The 17,110-nt window shown below is 40.4% G+C and overlaps 1 protein-coding gene across 1 annotated transcript in view; it reads right to left on the bottom strand.

The window, feature by feature from the left end:
- Positions 1 to 23: 23 nt before the first annotated feature.
- Positions 24 to 17,110, bottom strand: part of CDON (cell adhesion associated, oncogene regulated) — a 59,246-nt gene continuing 42,159 nt past the window's right edge. Inside the window, exons 18-19 of the mRNA XM_012664063.1 lie at positions 2,696 to 2,970; positions 24 to 2,080 (exon numbers count right to left, since the gene is read on the bottom strand). Of these exons, the coding sequence (XP_012519517.1) occupies positions 1,917 to 2,080; positions 2,696 to 2,970 (439 nt within the window). The 3' untranslated portion in view covers positions 24 to 1,916. The remainder of the gene's footprint in view (positions 2,081 to 2,695; positions 2,971 to 17,110) is intronic.

Below are 17,110 nucleotides of genomic sequence, written 5' to 3'. Positions count from 1 at the left end.
ATACAATAAAAAGGATAACACTTAAAACAGCGTTACTAATAATATAAATAAAGAAGTCCACAATGAGATTGTCCTAAAGGTAAAGCCATTTTCTCTTCCTCATAGACAAACCCCATATTCAAACTCAATCTTTAAAAGCAGTTTATGACCTACGGCTCGTGCTAACACACCTGTTTCCTGAATCGGAATGGCTGTCTGCGGACATGACCTCCCAGGTTTCTGCAGCTCCCTCTGCGACAGCCCCACTGCCACCCGACTGGCAGACACAGTGTGTTTCATATTCTGGGTACTAGGACTTCGTCCCTTGCTGGTCGCAGAAAGGAGGGGCGCAGCTATCCCGCTCCAAAGCTAACTGCGTCTAAGCAACATGAAGAGTAAATCCAGCACACAACAGGTGCGGACATCTGAAATGTGGAACTTGTAGAGCTCTACAGCACCCTAGTATCTAACTATGAAACTGTATCCGCTACGTTCTAACTCTTGCATGGGGACCCAGCTTAAACAAGCACCTTCTCACCAGCAGCTCTATTATAAAACATAGACATATGTAAAGGAATACTGATGCATTTATACAGAAAATGGATTAACGTAGTGTTCTATTCTATGCCGCTGCAATTTCTGGGACACTGTAAAATGTCTGCATTTATGCTGTGACTGCCTGACCTACACAAACAGACTAAGTTTCTGTTTCTTTCCCCAAAGGGATGTACAGACCAAAAAGAAGCAGTGATCCATCAAAGCTTGGCTCGAGCTACGAAATTCATTTACTGTGTGTGTGTGTTTGTGTTTTTAACATGGAGGAGAACAGCCTTCCGAAAGCAGCTGCAAATGTCCTTGTCACAGAGGCGGCAGTGACGTATACGCCCTGCTGACCAAAGTTGTCGGGGTCTGTTTACAATGGTGACATTCTGAAAAAAAAGTCAAGAAGTTAAAAAAAAAAACACCTTTGCTTCCCAATTAGGTCTTTCCTGACACTCACATCTTTCTGACTGTTGCCCACACCGGGGGGAGGTGACGGCTGCGTTCGGGCAGTGCGGCGCCACGAGCACGGCCCTACGCCGCCGGGACAGACGGGCGAGCTTCCGGCAAGACTGGCTGCCGGGAGCCCTTCCCTTTTCTCTTAAAATGTATATCTTTCTCTTCAAGCCACCACTTAAAGTCTTACTTTGTTTTTACTCTCAGTAACAGTCTAAAGGAGCCCCGTGGTGGCTATTTTATAAATCAGTGTAATTTTCAAGTGATGGACGTTAAGGCGTTGCTTTCTCTCTGGCCTGGGTCCCTTTCCGCATGCTGCGATAAGGCACCAGACCTTTCACGCAGCTGTGTCCGCGCCGCTGCTCATAACCAGCGCCTAGAAGATGGAACACTGCTCGTGCCCACGTACGGATAGAAAGTCACTGTCACTGTTGTGAAAGGCACTCGGAAAACACCAGCCAGATCTGTTACTATGGACGTTAGGTCACAACTGTGGTTGATTTCAAAATGTTCTCAGAAAGTCTGATGACACAGTATCGGAAGACAGTTTTCCATCTGAAAACTGTGTGGTAGCAAACTTCAAACAGCCCCTGTGATCCCCTCTTGGCTGATCCTCCAACACACGAGACCCTCTGCATGAGGGTCCCGCTGTCACCGAGCTTTGTGGAAAGCACGGAATAATTCCGCTGTGCTCCAGATGGCTGCAAACCATACGAGGCTGTTTCCTACTGAGGGGGAGGAAGGAACAGGGAAGAAAATTTTTAAGGCATAAATAATATAAAAGGGCAACATTTTAAGATACATTCAGATGACATTACTACTACAAAAAAAATAAATAATGATTTTCTCTGATTTGAATTAGGTCCTTCACACAGTTCATTCCCAGGGCTGTCTCGTGCAGTTACTGGCTGGACACGGAAACATGACTGGCCATTTGCACGTCAGGTTTCCTGGGGTTGCTGCGGGGCCCCCGGTGAGCCGTCTAACGGAAGGCCCGGGGGACGCCGTGCTGTCTTCTCAGTACAGTCCTCCGAGACAGGGACCAAAGTAAGAGGATTCCAACTTAGAGTTTTGTTCTCTGTTTCTAAATGGACACAGCTGTCTCCTGAAAAACAGAAAGATTTGAGAACATTATAATATGATAAAGGCTGATTTTTACAAAGCAGTTTAATACTACTTAGAGCAATAAAGAAAAAATATTAAGTAAAAGTAGAGCCCAGTTATGTTTGGTTTGAATTTAAGGGAGAGTGTTTAAAAGGATTAAAATAAAGTTGAGCTCTCATGAATAGTTATACAATTCATCTGAGGATTAAAACAAACCCCTTAAAAGCCCCAAAACAACCACCTGTAAGAAAGGCTACAACTCCAGAACGAAAGTAAAAGAAAATGAGGGTCATGTTCACGAAATGTGTTCTTCCAGCACGCCTTCTGTTCGGGCACGGCCTGAAGCAGGGCCGGTTTGGATATATTTTTCAAAATGTAATGGGATTAACAGCCTGAGATGAAGGATGTGAGTAATAATAGAATTTGGAAGAATTGGTTTTCTAGTCCCATCTTTTCTTGGAGTATCCAATACTGCCCCCACCCGCACTCCAGTCTCTTACGAAATTTGTAAACTAATCGCAGAGGGGAACCTCTGAGAGCATCTCCCTCCCTTAGATACCTCTTCGTTAGCTGGAGCCTATCTAGAAGCTTGAGGTTTGTTCGGCCTCCCCCATACCTCTGCCGAGCTCTGCTGCGTCTTCTGTGCAATCAGAGTGGATGTCGTCTATGCTGTCCCGACAGCAGGCGTGCCGAGCAGGTACTGGTGCCACCCGGTCCTTGACGCTCTCCTCAGGCAAAGTGCCACCATCAGGGACTGTGGGAGCCAGACACACAGACACCCGCGTGTGGCTGAGGGGCTTCATTTCCAGGCCACCCTGGAGATAAGGTCCCGCCGCAGGGGCTGCAGGAAGGGGGCCGCCGCTGAACGCACCGTTGGCTTTGGTGAAACACCTGCAGAATTTAACCAAAAGAAACAGAATGGTGTCTAGAGGAATCAAAAATTAAAATAGGCTTTGTTTGGGAGATATCATTTGGTATTTTGTGTTCACAGACTCTTAAGAAAGAATTCTTAAGTTATTTTTAAAAATAACTACATGATTCACTATGATTTGAAATATCGAGAACTTGAAAATTCCAGTAAAAGTGGAAGACAACAGGAGAATGCACCCGAAGGCAGACCGCGTAGGAATGGAACCTTCGAGGACGACCACCCCACGCGCTTCCTTGTCCGGTTCCTCCGTGAGCAGTCGTGTCCCATTCCACCACTAACTGGCTCCCAAAGACACCCCCCAGGAGGAAAAGGCCATTAGCCACGAGAAGGAATGAGAGGGCAGCAGAGGACGAAGAGACAGAAAGCTAAGAAACTTAGGGCCACGTGAGAGAAACGACCTTTTGAAAGTTAACAAAAACATACTGCTTTGAAATCAGATGACATGTTCCCTCTTGTTTTTGGAGGAAACACAAGGATTAGACATTCAAAATCCAGAAGTTTTTTATTTTTCAATTTTTTAAATTGCAGAATTGCTAGAATGGAACATTTAACTTCAATTCTGCTCCTCTTCTACAACGTTTTTATTTTTAATTATTATGGGTACATAATAGTTGTGTATCTTTACAGGATACATGTGACGTTTTGATACAGGCATATAATGTGTAGTAATCAAAGTAGGGTAATTGGGGTGTCCATCACCCCAAGCGCTTATCATTTCTTTGTGCTAGAAACATTCCAGTTCCACTCATTTAGTTGTTCTAAAGTATACCCTTACTTGCTGTTGACTACAGTCACTTTGTTGTGCTATCAAACATTGTTCCTTCTACCTAGCTGCCTAACTATAATTTTGCACCCATTAACGGTCCCCACTTGAACCTCCTCCCCTGGCTCTACCCTTCTCAGCCTCTGGTAACCGTCATTCTACTCTGTCTCCACAAGATCAGGCATTTTAATATTTAGCTCCCACATATGCGTGAGAACATGCGAGATTTGTCTTTCTGTGCTTGGCTGATTTCACTCGATGAAAAGTTCTCCAGTTCCAACCATGTTGTTGCAAATGGCAGGATTCCGCTTTACTTTTATTTCCTGCCTTTACCTAAGATGTGTGTTTTCTTTAATTTTTGCTTTCTGTTCTTTAGACTGGACAATTTCTATTGATTTATCTTCCAGTTCATCGACTCTTTCTTCTGCTTTCTCCAATATGCTGCTAAGCTTATCCAGCAAATTTTCTATTCCAGTTATTGTACTTTCCAGCTCTGGAACTTCCATTTGGTCTTTTTTTCACAGTCTCTGTTTTTCAGCTGAAATTCCCCATATGTTCATTTATTGTGTGTATATCTTCCTTTTAAGTCCTTGAACATATTTATAAGAGCTGCTTATAGTCATTACCCAATAATTGTGACATTTGTGTCATCTCAGGGTCTGTTTTTTTCTCTTAAGTATCATATTTTCCTGTTTCTTCATGTCTACTAATTTTTTTTTTTGTTGGTTTTTTCTTTTATTTTTTTGTTTTTTTTTTTGGGTTTAACTTCGTTCTTTTGCCCCTTTTTGTTTGGTTCTTTGCCCCAGGTTTGGGGATTTTTTTGGGGCAAGGCCCCTTAACTTCCCAATTTTTTGTTTTTGCTTTTCAGGGTTGGCTTTTCTTTCGTTTTTTCCTTGTTTTTGTTTGTTTTCCGTTCTTTCACGTTGTCCAGATTTTCTCATTATTATCTGTTGATGACCAAACCATTCCACCATTACTGGAAGTCAGAGCCTCAGAAAAACATTTTTTATTTCTAAAATTGGGAGTAAGCAAAGTTTGGAGATGACATTGCATTGGGCTGTGATTTGGGCCTGTTAGGTAGGAAAGACTTGCAGGACTGACCAGTAGTACACTGGAGCTAGATAATGTCAGGGAATAAAGATAAGAATTCTTCGGATTTCTATCCTTTAAACATGGGATGGTATGCTTTCAGGGCATCGAAATACCAGTAAAAGGAAGTCCGTGTAACTATTACTGGCAGCTCTGTTGATTCACATTATTGGAAATATCAAATGCTAAGCATGAAGACAGATAGGAACCTGAAAGGGAATAAGACATCTGTCAGTAAACCAAAACCTTAATATATATAAGTCCAACTTTAATTTCAAATAGAGAAATATACTCACTATACAGTTAATGGAATTCAGAGACCAGACATCTGGAATGAAAGCAAAGTTTGCCAGGTATTAATCTGTACAGAATATGTAATATGACTCCAATTTTAACTTTTCATAATATGGTAAAGAACATGTGCCTGATTAAAACATACTTGAAGTGTTTCCGTGCGTGCCTCAAGCCAGTAAATAGCGAAGGAAGCACCGGTGTAGAAGGAAGTTCATTAGACCCACAATCGAAGCATGGGGTAGACGGGTCATGACTCCAAGAGCATGGCATTCCTTATTTGTTCTCTCGTACACTTTATTAAACCCTAAACTTCAGAAATTTTTCTGGGATGCTGGCAAGGGTGAGCACTAATCGGAAAGCCATTTTAAAATGTCCATGTCATCAATGTCTTCCTTCCCTGTATTTTGTCGTTAGTCTCTTCTACTCTCTCAATACTTGGGGAACACAAAAATTCCCTCGAGTATATTCGATGTATGGAATCCACAGACCCTAAATAGGGTAGAATGTAGGGAAAGGTCAGAAAAAACAAAACAAAAAACCCTTTCTGAATTCAAACTACCACTAATGAGAATTTAATGTGTATTAGTCATCTATATAAATATCCTTATCTAGGAGAAGCCTACATTCAAAAAGCATTTGCTGAATACCCGACAAATGTCAGACCCTGTGGTAGGTACTGAAAATACAAAGGAAAATACAGCAGAGTTCCAGCTCCCAGCCTAGCAGAGGAGATGGAGAAGCAAATAAGTGGTTATAACATAATGTCGTGTTATTAATTAGTATGTAAGAATAGATAGAAGACACTGGTGCACTTAACTTTGAGATGAGCAGAGATGTGCAGCCGATGAGAACAGGGCACTCCCTGTGTTTCTAGCCAGAGACCTCTGTGTATTCTCCACACTGCATCAGACCCAACTGTCTCACAACCAGGGAAATTACGTTAGTAGCAATTATGGAATTAGAGAGTAAGAAGGATTCTGATTTCGAAAAATCAGAAATATCTCTGGTCAGGGCAATCTGTATGGCTACTGTGATTTGTTGGAAGTTAATTCTTAAAAATGAAATTTCTGGCTTCGAATTATGACTGATTAGTTTGTATGAGAACAACTCTCCTGCTAAGAACAACTAAAACGATGGAGAAATTTTATTTTCCATCTGCTGAAGGCACTGGAGAGCTACCGAAGCACTTACGTGGCTGGGATTCTAGAGAGAAGGGAATCTTGAACCTGAGCTTCAGCACCACCTTTCCTCTGGGGGCGTTTGCCCAATTCGGCACAGGATAAAACACGGAGGCGCCAAGAAGAAAGCGGCGCGAAGAAGCTAAGCAGGGCTTCTGACTGTTTCATGGGGCTGCGAAGACAAAAATTGGACTTCAGAGCCCGCCAAGGAGAAAAGGCCCAGTAAACACCCCAGGCTTTACACTGGGACCCTTGAAGGGCTACATCCTAAAAGTACGAGTGAGGCAGGAACAGCCAGGGCTTTTACAAGGACTGAAATTCAGCATCAAATTAGCTCATTCCCAGACGGGCCTAAAGTGATCTGCTCCTTGCCTAATTGTTTGCCAAAGGCAAACGTAAATCCTTTCTGGAGGAAGAAAACACCTTCCAGAGCCTCGCTAAGTTTTTATATATAATTTCCAAAATTCAATAAAAAATATTGGGCATATCAAGACACAGGAACAAGACACAAATAAGTGATGCAGATACTGCATCACTTAGCAAAGACTTTTAAAAAACTGGGTAAGTATGTTCAATAAAACAGAAGATCAGAATTTTGATAAAGAACTAGAATCTAATAATAATTATCATTCGGAAATTCTGAAACTGAAAGCAGAATAACTGAAATTAAGAATTCAATACACGGGGACCAGAGCAAGTTGGGCACAGACGGACAGAGACTGCTGACTACAGAGCGTGTCGCTGCACAGACTGACACACAGAGACAAAGGGACGGAAAATACAGAAAGAAGCTTCAAGGATGTATAAGGCACAGTATAGGGAAAAACTGTGTATCACCGAGTCTCTCCGAAAAAGAAAAAAGAGAGAATGAGACAGAAACCACATTTGAAGAGATAAAGGGTAAGAGTTTTCTAAAACTGATAGAAGCTCAAGCCACGGATCCAAGAAGCTCTATGAACCCCAGGCAGAATAAACACAAAGATTACACCTTTGAATGCCAATAATTAAATGGCTGGAAGCAAAATACAAAGAGAAAAATCATAAAAGCAGCCAGAAGAAAAAGACGTATTACCTCGAAAAGGAACAATAATATCTGTACAGATGATTTTTCAACAGAAATGATTGGCACAACAAAATAATAGAATGGCATATTTAAAGTACAAAATGAAAATAATTGTCAATCTATTAATAGAATTTAATAAACAGTAAAAAATATCCTTCAAAAAGGACAACAATATTGAAGATATTTTCAGATTAAAAAGCTGGGGAAATATGTCACCCTCAGACCTGTACTACAAGAAATATTAAAGGAAATTCTTCGAGTTAAAAAAAAATCGCAACAGATAGAAAAAAAAGTAATACAGAAGGGAGTAAGTAGCAATAAAAAAAGGTAATTAGGGAATTCTGAATAAACATTGACTGCAAAAAATGGTAATTGTAATGTTTTCGAGGATTTTTAATAATTTTAGAGTGAAAACATGTGACAAAAATAACACAAAACACTGGAGGGCGAAATGAGTTCAAATGCTCTGAAGTATTCGTGTCGCCGGGAAGCGGCCCAGGCTGCTCCGCGTTGCTCCGCGAGGCCACGGCGCCCAACGGCCAGAACACAGAAAGGGCACACGGTTGACCTTGAAAATGTTTCTTAAAAAATTAGAAAATCAGACTTTTTACCTTTTACTTTTCTTTTTATTTTTTCTTAGTTCTCTTTTTCTTTTTATAAAAAGAGAAAAAGTCTATAGACTTTTTACTTTTTTTTTTTTTTTACTTTTTCCATTTTTTATACCCTTTTTCTCAAGCAAGTAAATTAATTACCAGGGAACAACAATTAAACTAATCCATTAAAGTCCTTTATAACGGTCCACATCCAACAGGAAGATGAGACATGCATATTCAAGTGGGAATGAACTCATACTTACCCCCTTTGGCTTTTTGTATTAATAGTATCACGATATTAGTTATCTCTGTCCTAGTTCAATAGGGATTCTGTTGTCTGTATGGTTTTTATATTTGTCAGCTTTAAAACTGTCTGACTTAAACTTCAGTTTCCAGGAGGACAGGCGATGACTGTTCACAGCGTCCGGTAAAGCTCTTACGACAGTGAGACAAACGGCACGGCCGGGTACTTAGTGAAACCCCCCAGTAGTGATGGTATAAACCAAAGTGAGCGGCTTCTGGCTTGATGTTCCGCTTCTCTGCAAGAATCGAGAGGTAATACAACGGTACTAGAAACCTGTATTTAAAAGACAAAGAAGTATCAGCTAAGAAAGAAAAGTTTTCATTTAAAAAATGTAAAATTAAGCTATAGGAAAAAAAAGTACTTACCAGAATTTGGAAAACCAGGGCAGTTCCCTACAAACAAAATATTATAAATTAATAATTTGTTTATATAAATCTAACATGAATGAATTTCATAACGTTGATGTAACAGAGTAATGAAGACTCACCAGCCGAGATGCCTTAAATCCTTCTCTTCTTTCCTTCTAATTTCTTTTTTTCTGCTCTTTTCCTTAACTGAAAGTTGCAGGATAAGATTTTTTAATGAAGTCCAAGGGCAGCCTCAGAGTCTGATTGTCAAGTACTTCTGTCAGCACGATGGTGAAGCTACACCGAGGCGCAGGGCTGCAGGAGCGGGCGAGACAGGGAGCAAGGCCCACGCAACGCGCAGACCATCGCGCCAGCTCACGTTTTACGTACCAGGAGTAAACACGCACGTGAAACATGAGTACGTTTTTAAAGAAAGTACAGATGTTTAGCAAGAGAAAAGTATAATTTCCTATCAACTACTCTTTAGCATCTGTTTTTCAGATAAGTGAAACAGGAAATCATAGCAGTGTTTACTTTTACTCTGAAGTGTGACTCAATTACCAGGGTGGTGTTGACAGCAATATAATCATATGAGTTAGATTTGTAAAGTGACTGCAACCTGAATTTCAGCTGAAAAACCACACTGATTTAAAATTTTCCAGTATACTGAATCTTAACTCATAATCATCAGTAATTAACCACTTAGCTAGCCAAATGTAAATAATTTAAGTTACATTACTTTCACTTCAATCCCAGATGTCTACATGTGTCCGCACAGAAATGGCTTTTACTCAGGGTTACATGTTGAGATATTAGCATAGAGGACACAGTCTATTAAAAAAGAATATGACCCCTGTTCTGAATATAATTAGATGTAGCTTGTGAAAACAATTCTTTTACTGATAATGCTTTAATTACAATTTCTAAAGTAATAAATTGATCACAAAAATAATATCTGTATATATATGTATAAACCTAAGAGACCCAGATCTATGGTGGTAAATGAGAAAACAGGACATATGTCTGCACACATGACATTCAATGACATGCTCTTAACAATACATGTTTTACAGTTTACAAAATACAAATAGTTTAATAATTTCACCATCTTAGGCTTCTCAAATGATCTTTCCAATGTAGTTATTATTGGCTAAAGGTGGAGTGAAAGTTTTCACTAAGTTGTCTCTAGCTCAATGAAATTAGACTTTCTTAAGTTTAAAATCATTCAGTAAATGGAGCTCTGTTCATCTTGCTACATACAAAAATCTATGCTGTTTTGTAAGAACTCAGGCAGTCTGGGACCTGTTAGTTTACTAAGATAATTTTTATTAACAGTAAACCAGAAAGACCTGTCTGGCCCACCTGTAAGATAGGAAATGATGCTATCATAGCATCACAAAAAAATATACTCTTTAAGCAACAATCAGAATTGCACAGACTAGAAAATAAGAGACTAGAATAGTAGTGTAGGACTGTGCTTGGAAGAACAAGGTGCCTCAGCAGTTGATTAAACGTGTTTTTGGATATTCCTGTAAAACTATATAGCACCTCTGACATATTTTCTAGAGAAGTAGTCCATTTCTGATTACACAGTTGAATATTTGTTAAGCATGATTATGTACAGATTGATTAGATGATTATGTAAATTTTGCATTAGGTTTCCTCTTCTGATTATCCCTGGAGGGCAAGGACGAAGCGCCATGAATCTCTTGGATGTGTGATGCTTACTCTCAGGCATTCGCTCTTGAGACATCTGAAATAGCTACATCCTGGTGGTGGCTTGTTTCAACACTCAGCACCTCTGCGGCTGCTTCTCCCCAGTGTGTGTCTGCCGTTTGGCTGACCCAGCTCTTACTTTGGGAACTTATCAGTTACTGTGCAACAGACCCTGATGACATTCGGGGCCATGGCTGTCCTCCGTGCTCACTGCCCACTCTGTTGCATACTGCAACGACCCCTGCGTTAGAGAGGGAGTTTCCTTTTGGGAATTAATTTATCAGTGACTCTCACGTAAAAGGTTAATGTTAAAATGTTAAAAGTGACGATGAATGACCAAGTGCATTAGCTCACACAGGTGACACACACAAGTTTACAGATAAAAGACCGAAACCGCTGTTCCCCGACTCCCTGACAATAGGCCCTTGGCTTCCATATTAGAAGTAGGGGATAGATTTGAGGAGATACGTAACTTCACCAAAAGGAAGGTACTGATAAATTTTAAAAATCAGACGTTTTTTCTTAGGGAAGTAGGCAGATTTCCATAGACAGAAAAGAAGCTGAATCTTAGGTTTTGGGGGTTTTCTCCCTTTGGCTTCATGGCTAGCTCTGAAGCAGTTACGTAGTCAGACCAGGACAGGGGCTGAGTCCTGACAAACTACCACCTGGAAGAAAGAGTTTAGGTATACTAGACAAGTGTTGTTTCATATTTAACAAACCAACTGGGCAGATCGAATCTTGGGCCTGAAAGAACTTCTATTATAATTAAATGTTCTCATACTCATCTCTATATATTGTTTTCATCTGACCATATCTGACATCAGTAGAGGGTTTCAAGTTGGTGAAAAAACACTCTCAAATCCAACAGCCACAGACCTTTGAGGTTATCATTCTGCCAAACTGGGAGGGCATCTGTAACACCTGTGTTCTCTGAAGCACTATTCCCAGTTGTTTTTCTCACCCTCTCCACTGTCAGCCATGCAACTTGTACTTTTCTCCCCAGATGAATTGCACACATTTTTCCAAGCTGACTTCTGCTGGGCTCTTCCTGTCCATCTCCAATCTCTCTAGGACCTTTAAAATTAATATCTTCCTCCTGTCTGATGGGACTCTCAGTTAGTTCCTCCGTGAATTTCATCAGTGTTCTCTCTACTCTCTCACAAATTATCAAGACTGATGGTTAATAGACCAGATTTAATGTCAATCCCTTCCCATTAAACTCCAATAGCCAAGCAACTGACACACGTCTGATTACGTGTCCAGAACTGCACTCCTGTCTTCTGAATTGAGAAAAAGAGAAAAGGATGGAAAACCTTTGACTCATTTTACTAAAATCTGTTTAACTATTGAGATGCCCAAATTGCACAAAGATTTCTCAGTTAAGTCTTTAGTGTAGGGGACCGGCTCCCCGCAAGGCTGCATTAAACATTCTTCTTTCTAGCCATTCATAGTAAGCTTTGCGTATTCCTCTTAAAACCCGAAAAGGATTCAAGTTAATGGAACACAGTGAGGCAGACGGTCATTTATAACATGACACGCGAAAGCCCCAGAACCAAACAAAACTTCTCCGCAGACTGCTACAGTACACACACACCCCCCCACCTGGTCTCGACTTTTCACATCACTACGCCAGTTTAGATAATGAAGGCAAAGTTTTCCCTTCAGACAGTTATTACTAAAATAGAGGGATGAAAATACCAGTTGAGGGTTAGCAATGACTCGTTTCCTAAAAGCCCACCCCAAGAAATACGTTTAAGTTTAAAGCTGAGAAGGCAGAGAAAATAACCGGGAGGGGCAGGGCACGGCGCAGGTGCAACCGTGTACGGAAAAGGCCCTGAACGAGGCTTCTCCAGTTCCCAGGCACCTGTGGCAAGAGAAAGCTGAGTTAGATGAGGCACCCCTGCATCTCAGAAGACGACCCCCAGAAACGCATCAAGGGGTAAACAGCTTCTCTTCTTCCCCTGCAGTGTTTCCCCACCCAGTTCCTAGCCGCCATCCTTGACCCCGCCCTCCACTGGCCTCCTGGACCAATTGCTTGTGTCTTTTTTTTTTTAATCTCTCAAAATCATGCACTTCTCTCCCGACAACTACCCTCGTCCACCGGTCCCATCTGGACTACTGCAACTGCCGTCTAACTGGCACCCGGCAGCCTCCCAGGCTCCGCCTCGTTCGTTCTCCAAACTCATCCAAGGTGTTCCTAAAAGCCCGGATTCTATCACGTTGTCCTGGATTTGCCACGGCTCCGTGTGATCTGACTTCACTCTGACGCCTCTCACTCCCCGGGTTCCGCTACCTTCTTTAAGTCCACGGAGGATTCGGGAACTCCGCCGTGCAGATTTTGAATAAACCTGCAAAGCTTTATGCCTCTCCCCTTCCCTTTCACTTAACTTTATAAATTCTTCAGAACTCAGCAAAACGTCACTTACTTAGGGAGGTCTTTCCTAACACATCCTTTACTTTCCCGTTAAAGCATCCAATTTTAATTACATATTCATTTTTATGATTTATGTCGTTTTAAAAAATAGTATGTCTCCCTATTAGACTCTAAGCTGCAAGTGGGCAGGGCGATGCCTGCTGTGCTCCCTACGATGCCCTCAGCACCCGGCTGGGCACTTGCCCACTACAGATCCTCAAGTGTCTACTGAATGAAAAAATGAACGAATCCTTATTTTCCTTTTTTACTCTCCTTATTTCATCACTCTCCTTTCCCATCCGCATGAGTCTGGGAAGACACAGCAAGGAAGGAAGCAAAAAATAACAGAGATGACATCTTATAAAAAGAATGTCTAATCACTTTAAGTATATAAGAAATAAAAGCAAATAAATACCTCAAACAATTAAACATATATTAATAAAAATAATCAGCTAAGACTATTATCTTCCGTGGTGACCTCACCCATTTTCAAGGGCCATCACTTAGAGAGAAATGGTCCTAAATCTGTATCACGATCCCAGTCTACCCCTGAACCCAAGACCAGCATTTTCATCTGTCTCCTTGACTCACGTATCAACCGGTACTGGAACTCTAAATGCCCGAAATCAAAGTCATTATCTTTTCTCGATGTATCATTTTATTAAGTTTCTTATTTCTATGACTACCACCCTGGTCATCCATATTTGACACTTGCTATGTGTTTGTAATCTTCCTTTTATCTAGACTGCTCTCAGACGATGGCCAAGCATCTCTTCCTCTCCATCCATTTCCTGCATGAAGGCTCAGGCCTATGTCACAACAATGTCTAACTGGCCTTCTCGTTCCAATGCCCCCCGTGCGCCACTGCCATTCATCACCCCCCGTGCGCCACTGCCATTCATCACGCCAAAACACATGGCTGAACAGATCGCTCTCCTTCTAAAAAATTTCACAAGAGGCTGGGCACAGTGGCTCACGCCTGTAATCCCAGCACTCTGGAAGGCTGAGGTGGGAGGATTGCTTGAGCTCAGGAGTTCGAGACCAGCCTGAGCAAGAGCAAGACGTTGTCTCTACCAAAAACAGAAAAATTAGCCGGGTGTCATGGTGTGCTACTAGTCCCAGCTACTCGGGAGGCTGAGGCGGGAGGATCGCTTGTGCCCAGGAGTTGGAGGTTGCTGTGAGCTAGGCTGACACCACGGCACTCTACTCAGGGCAACAGAGCGAGACTCTGTCTCAAAAAAAAAAAAAAAAGCATCACAAAAATTACAACGCTACTAGTTCGGTATTTCTCAACATTTAGTCCATATCCCCTTTTGAGTAATGTAAAAACTCATATCCTTCAGTATTTTATATTACAGAAGAGATTTTTTCTATTCTTTAAATATAAAGTTATAAGATTCAATGTGCATCTTCAAACTCTACTCACTACATTCCTAGTTCTGTCTGAGAATCGCTATTATTAGACTGTAAGCTCTCTGAAGACAGGGCTTGGGCCAGTACCTAGCATGTGATAGGAGCTCAATAATAAATGTTTATTAAACAAAGTGCTAGATCCTGACATTCAGGGTTATCCATGATATAAACTCAGGCCAGTTTTCCAGTTTTATATCCTATATTCTCCATCTGCACTTCACCAGCCAGTCAAATTATTCCAGTGGTTCTCACAGCATGGTCCCGGGACCAGCAGCATCAACATCATTTGGGAACTCATTAGAAATACAGGCTCTCAGGCCCCAAACCAGACCTGCTGAATCAGAAGCTCTGGGAGCACAGCCTAGCAATTTGTGTTTTTACAAATGCTCCAAGTGATTCTAATACATGATAAAGCTTGAGAACAACTGAATTTGACTATTTATTCTTAAACATTATCCTTCCTACTTCCATAACCGTTCCTGTAATTCCTTCTACATGGAAACACTTCAGAACCTATGCCGGTGCCTAGCCAGTGCTCAGTAAATGTTTTTTTGACGGAATAGTCAAAAACTCCACAATGCCTACTTGACAGCCCTTGTGTAACTTCACCGAAATCATGCATTGGGAAATGCAAACTTATTCCTAGTAATAATGTTGATACGCTAAAAGTATAAATTGACTACAATTTTGTATATTTTCAGAGTAAATCATACATCACCTACCTCTCAGCATTCAAAGGTTATTACAAATTTTGCCACCTTGTAGGACCTTGAGAAGAGATACCGGCTCTCAATTTCAAAGCTAAAAGAGTTAGAAGCTTAAAATTTAATGATTCCAATTTCCAGAGTTGAAGGTAGGTACTTATTGATATTTATCTGTCCAATTAATTAAGTGTCAAAATCACACAACTGCTCGTGGGTGCCAGGTGAGACATCTGAACAACCTTGGAAGCAATTCAGGCAAGTAAAGACTTGCCCTAAACAGGTAGATTTTCAGGAAGAAAATTTAAACCAAGGAGAAAAGAAGCTGGTTTTCCCAAGCTGAAGAAAGTTCACCTAAATTCCCAGATAACAGAAAAACCTGCAAACACGAAATGCGGGAAGTCATGAACTTGAAAATTCACAGAAATACAACTGTCCATTGTCTTAAAGGAAAAAGCTACGTATAATAAAAAACCTTTAAATACCACACACTCACACACACTTACTCAGACATACAAACGGCCAGGAATGCAAGGTCATTTGAATGGCAGAGGTCATTTAAATCTTTTTAAAGAAATGGAATGTATTTTTTGTACTCATAATAAAGACATGATTGGTAGAAAATTACCAAAGTCTACAATCATATTATGTTGGGAGCAATCTTATATTACTTAGGACAATCTTCCATTTTTCAGTTAAGGAAACATTATGTAACTTTCCTAAGATCACAGGTTTAAGCAGCGGCAAAGCCCAGGTCTACTTATTCTTTGACCAGAAGCTTTCTTACTATGTTATACCATTCTAATATCTAGGGCGAGTCAAGATTTGCTGATGGCCACAAGGGCCATAAAGGAAAACACATTGTATATTTAGGCAAAACTATTCCTAATTAAATCCATTTGATTACTTAACAGGAATATAAACCATATTTTCCGGTTCTTTAGTATGTTTCCTAACAAACTGTGGTAAAGTCTATAACAAACTCAGAACAAAAATGTGGCTTCAATGTTACAAACATTTTCAAAATTAGAGTCATAGAAAATTTAAATATGTAACCAGTAAATCTCAGTACATAAAATAGGCAGATGGCTCTTGCTGATACAGAGGAAATCCTAAAATGGGTTAAGTAAATGATAACTGAAAATCTCCAAGAAGCCCTATCTTTTGTTCTGCAACTCTCAAAACACAGGCTGAAACAATGTACCTTATTTAATTCTATAGTTGACCAGATCTTTCTCCACATTCTGATTTCAATAACTCCCAGACAACTCTTAACCTTTCAAGTCATTTTAAAAATATAGATCAAATCCCATTTCAATAATGAAATCCAAACTCCAATCAACACTCCGGTTATTCTATAATACTAATGATAATATAATTTTTTTAGTTGTAGAGTTTTTTTTTTTTTTGAGACAAGGTCTCACTCTGCTGCATGGGCTGAAGTGCAGTGGCGTCATCATAGCTCTCTGCAAACTGGGCTCAAGCAGTCCTGCTGCCTCAGCCTCCCGAGTAGCTGGGACTACAAGTATGTACCACCACCCCAGTTGATTTTTCTATTTTTTGTAGAGACGGGGGGCTTGCTATATTGCTCAGGTTGGTCTCAAATTCCTGGCCTCAAGCAGTCCTCCTGCCTTGGCCTCCCAAAGTGCTAGGGATTACAAGCGTGAGCCTCATGGTAGAGTTTTAGAACTGAGAAGGACTTCAGACCATGTAATCCAATGCAATCATTACGTAAAAGAAAGACAATGCCTGATACAACTTTAACATAACAAAAAGCTTGAGAATCCTTTGGAATTAATATATAGTGGTAGCATGAAAGCTTTTTGAATATTTTATCTGTCAAAATTTAAATGTACATATTATTCTACATATTTCTATCTTGTTTGAAATATTGTGAGTACATACCACTTTTAAAATTAAAAAACAAAATTAAAAGCAAGATTTGGCTACTTAAATTACCCTAGATTTTAAGAGTTAAAAAAAAATCAATGTATGATTTGGTAGAAAAATTTCAGTAATAATTAATACTATGAAAAAATATTACTACATACATAGGGGTTTTTTTTCCCCTAACCCTCAGACACGGTCTCATTCGTCCTCGTAACATCTCGTAACATAGGGTAGAAAATAACAGGTGAGAAGAGATAAAAGCCTATCTATAGAGGGTGATTCTAATTTAAAATTTTCAGAAACATCAAACGTTTTAACAACTTTCTCACTGACGTC

This window comes from Propithecus coquereli, unplaced genomic scaffold, assembly GCF_000956105.1.
Source record: "Propithecus coquereli isolate 6110/MARCELLA unplaced genomic scaffold, Pcoq_1.0 Scaffold856, whole genome shotgun sequence".
Classification (NCBI taxonomy): domain Eukaryota; kingdom Metazoa; phylum Chordata; class Mammalia; order Primates; family Indriidae; genus Propithecus; species Propithecus coquereli.
This window is presented reverse-complemented; position numbering and strand designations above follow the sequence as displayed.